We start from the raw sequence: 3567 nt of genomic DNA on the forward strand, positions 1-3567 counted from the left end.
CGGGGGCAGCCGAGGGCAGGGAGTGGAGCTGGGGAGGGGGGGTCACTGCAGGAGCTCCAGGCTCACGGCTGCTGCGCATCCACTCGCAGCCCGAGGTGCCGCGGGGGTACCAGCTGCATCCCGAGGGATCACCGACCGCATCCCCAGCGCCTCCCTCAGCACGTCATGCAGCGCGGGCGGATGCTGCCCGAGGGAGGGTTGGGGTCGATCTGCAAAGCCAAGTTGGGTGTGAAAAAAACCTCGGGCACATCCCAACCACCTCCACCAGCCCTCCCAGCCCAGGGTGGGGGGTGTTTCTCACCTCCGAGTACAGCGGAGGTGGCCGAAAGCGGAATTCCTGGATGTAGGCAAAGAAGGGACCTTCCAGGATGTCTCCGAGTTGGCTGCGGCACGGAGGAGCCAGGGTGTGCTCAGCCTCTGGGCTGGACACGACTGCTGAGTATTCAGGGGGAGCTGAAGGGAGGAGAGAACCATCAGGGAAGAGGGAACTCCATCAATGGGAGACGTGCAGGTAAAAAGGGTCTCAGATGCGAAACTCTTCCCAGGTCCCTGGGGATGTAACTCAGGAGATGAATCGCAGAATGCCAGAGTGGTGGGGTTGGAAGGGACCTCTGGAGATCATCTGTCCATCCCCCAGCTAGAGCAGGATCCCCTAGAGCAGATCCCACAGGAACACAGCCAGGTGGGTTGGGAATGTCTCCAGGGATGGAGACTCCACAACCTCTCTGGGCAGCCTGTCCCAGGGCTGTTACCCTCACAACAAAGAAGTATTTTCTTATATTTAGGCTAAGCCTCCAGTTTGTGCCCATTGCCCCTTGCCCTGGCACTGGGCACCCCCGAGCAGGGTCTCACCCCACAACACCACAACCAAAAACTGAAGCGAGAAAGCAAAAGCTGGTCCTGGTGCGGGAAACAAGGTTGAGAACTTGCTCTGACCCTTGTTCCCCACAGCAGGGTACAGCACCCAGCCAGATCCCAGGGGAGGGAGAGACTCACCCTCCAGCTGCTCCGGGATGGGGCTCAGCCAGTCCAGGTTGATGCTGAACTGGCTGCTGACGCTGGACGTGCGGCTCCCGAACGGATGCAGGGGGATGGTTCCGATGACAAGAGGCAGTTCAAGGAGAAGCTTGGATGTCCCAGGAATATCCACACAAACCTGCAGAGACAGGAGGCAAGGGAAAGCTTAGGGAAGACAGGGAAGTTTAGCTGTTGGTGCTTTCCCAGTCTGGAGGGGAAGGTATTTCCCCAGAGCACTGGCTTGGGCTGGCCGGGGGGGGAATTCTAGTGGGATGGAAATGGAGGTGTAAATGCTCCTGCACAAGTGGGATTGGGGCAGTGAGGGAAAGGGAACGCTCAGCCCTGAGCCACCTGCAACGCTCCCCACGAGGTTCCCTCACCTTCAGGGAATATTCCACCTGGATGATGCGGCACTGGAGGATGGAGGGACCCACCGGCGGGATCTTCAGCGCCCTCCCGTGCCAGACTTCCCGCTTCCCCGCGGCCACGGGGTCCCCAGCAATGCTGGTCACCACCGACCTCTTCTGCTTCTTGGTGCCCCGAGCGATGAAGGTCTGAGTCTGGACAATGGCCACCTTGGGCAGCACCGCCCGGCTCGTGCCGTTGTCGATCTCAGCAAAGATGGGGATGACCTCACCTGCCAAAAGAGATGCAGGTGTTGGAGGAAGGGCAAAGGAGCCCAGTCCTGCCCCAAGGAATTCCTGCAGAGGATCACTGGGTGGTGCTACCCAGCACGGCTGCCACAAGGGTTAATCCAGCAGCAGCCTGCCCCACGGAGGCTGCCCACAGCTGGTGGACACACTAAAGCTCTTAAAGAGTGATGTTGTGCCAGAATTCAAGAGCCCAGCTCACAGTGAGCCCACATATCCCCCCTGCTGGGGTCTATACCCACATATCCCCCCTGCTGGGGTCTATCCCCACAGAGGTTCAAGGCATGTTGGCTCACCTGGGGTGTAGCCTTTTCGGTCAATCTTGGCAGTCACAGACACCTGGCCACGGTTGCAGTACCAGGCACGAGCAAGTTTCTCCTTAGCACCTGCCTGGGGGGCCTGGAGAAAGGGAAATATTGAAACGATTTAGTAAGAAAGGATGAAACTCAAAGCAAGCACCTCCCTGGCACTGAGAACCTGCTGGGGAGCATCAACTGCTTCCTCGGCATCTGATGCAAGATGCTGTTGCAATGCACTGAGGTGCACTGAAGACCTAAGAAGAACTAAGAGGCACAGGTGGCCTCTGCCCAGCCCAGGTAAAGCTGGAGGGCACGAGTTAGAGGGGAAAAATGCTCCCTCTGGACCAGGCTCTGCGTTGTAACGCCGGAGGGGAGGCAGACACCTCCCCCCTGGGGTCCCCAGGGACGTTCTGGGTGCTGCTGCCCTGAGGTGGAGCAGGAGGAGCTCACCAGGAGCGCGGGCGTGTTGATGTCGATGGGCTCGATGACGGTGAACTCCTTCTTCACCTTCTTCACCGGGGCCCAGGGCCTGCGCAGCTTGGCCTTCACCCAGTAGCGCACGCTGCCGTGCTTCCCCTCGAAGGAGGTCGCCAGGCTCCTGTGGAGAAGCAACCACCAATTCAGCAGGGTTTTGCTGAAGGAACCTTGTACTGTGCCCAGGAGCGGTGTCGCCCAGCGCTGGCCCCGTTCCCCCCTCTGCATTTAGGGCACCAACAAAACGTCCACTCACTCGGGGAGCTGGAAGGTGAAGGGGAACTCGTGCCTTCCTGCCTGCAGGACGGTGACTTCGCCATTGTCTGTGGGCAAAACAGATTGAGGGTGGTTATTTCCCTCCTGCAAATCTTCCTTCCCGGGCAAAGCAGTGGCAGAGACGTACGGTGCTCAGGAAAAGAGCAGCAGGATGGCACGGGAACGTTCCTGCCAGGCTCCAGCTGCAGCAGCAGCAGCTGTGACATGAGCCAGGCAGGACCCACGGGTGCCAGGCACTGTTTGCTCCCTGTGTGTCCCCAGGCACCCACGACCCAGGGACACCCCCTGGCAGAGCTGGGCAGGGTGGGCTCTGCTCACCCCACACTGTGGCTTGGGAGCCAGAGCCCCAAGCTGCCCAGCTGAGCATGACCAGCCAAGCCTCACCCCTGTGTCCCCTAGACTTTGTACCCCCCACCCTGCCTGTGTGCACCCAGACCTTAAGGCACCCAGATTGCAGGTGGGGGGGTATCATGCACCCAGCAGCTGGGGGGTCCCAGGCCCCCAGATTGCAGCCAGTTGGGGTGCCTGGAGCACCCAACCCCTGAGGTGTCCCATGCTGACCCATTGCAGCCAGCTGGGCTATCACACACCCAGCAGCTGGGGGGTCCCAGACACCCCGAGTTCAGCTGTTTGGGGTGTCATGCACAGCAGCCAGAGTTGACCCAGGTTTCAGTGGGTTGGGGTGTCAGGTACCCAGCAGCTGGGGGGTCCCAGGCACCCAGGTTTCAGCAGGTATGGGTGCCTGGAGCACCCAGCACCCTAATTTTCCCGTGCACCCAGATTTCAGCAGGGGGGAGAGGAAGCAGCCACGCACCCAGCAGACGGGCAGGGCTCCCAGGCCGCCCCATCCA

The 3567-nt window shown here is 60.5% G+C and overlaps 1 protein-coding gene across 1 annotated transcript in view; it reads right to left on the bottom strand.

Annotated features, from left to right (window-relative positions):
• Window positions 1–155: 155 nt before the first annotated feature.
• ARRDC2 (arrestin domain containing 2) overlaps window positions 156–3567 on the bottom strand; it is a 4351-nt gene continuing 939 nt past the window's right edge. The window contains exons 2-8 of the mRNA XM_009997809.1: window positions 2697–2847; window positions 2417–2564; window positions 1964–2066; window positions 1398–1654; window positions 997–1156; window positions 302–453; window positions 156–209 (exon numbers count right to left, since the gene is read on the bottom strand). Of these exons, the coding sequence (XP_009996111.1) occupies window positions 156–209; window positions 302–453; window positions 997–1156; window positions 1398–1654; window positions 1964–2066; window positions 2417–2564; window positions 2697–2847 (1025 nt within the window). The remainder of the gene's footprint in view (window positions 210–301; window positions 454–996; window positions 1157–1397; window positions 1655–1963; window positions 2067–2416; window positions 2565–2696; window positions 2848–3567) is intronic.

This window comes from Chaetura pelagica, unplaced genomic scaffold (genome assembly GCF_000747805.2).
Source record: "Chaetura pelagica isolate M959 unplaced genomic scaffold, ChaPel_1.0 scaffold595, whole genome shotgun sequence".
NCBI classification, from domain to species: domain Eukaryota; kingdom Metazoa; phylum Chordata; class Aves; order Apodiformes; family Apodidae; genus Chaetura; species Chaetura pelagica.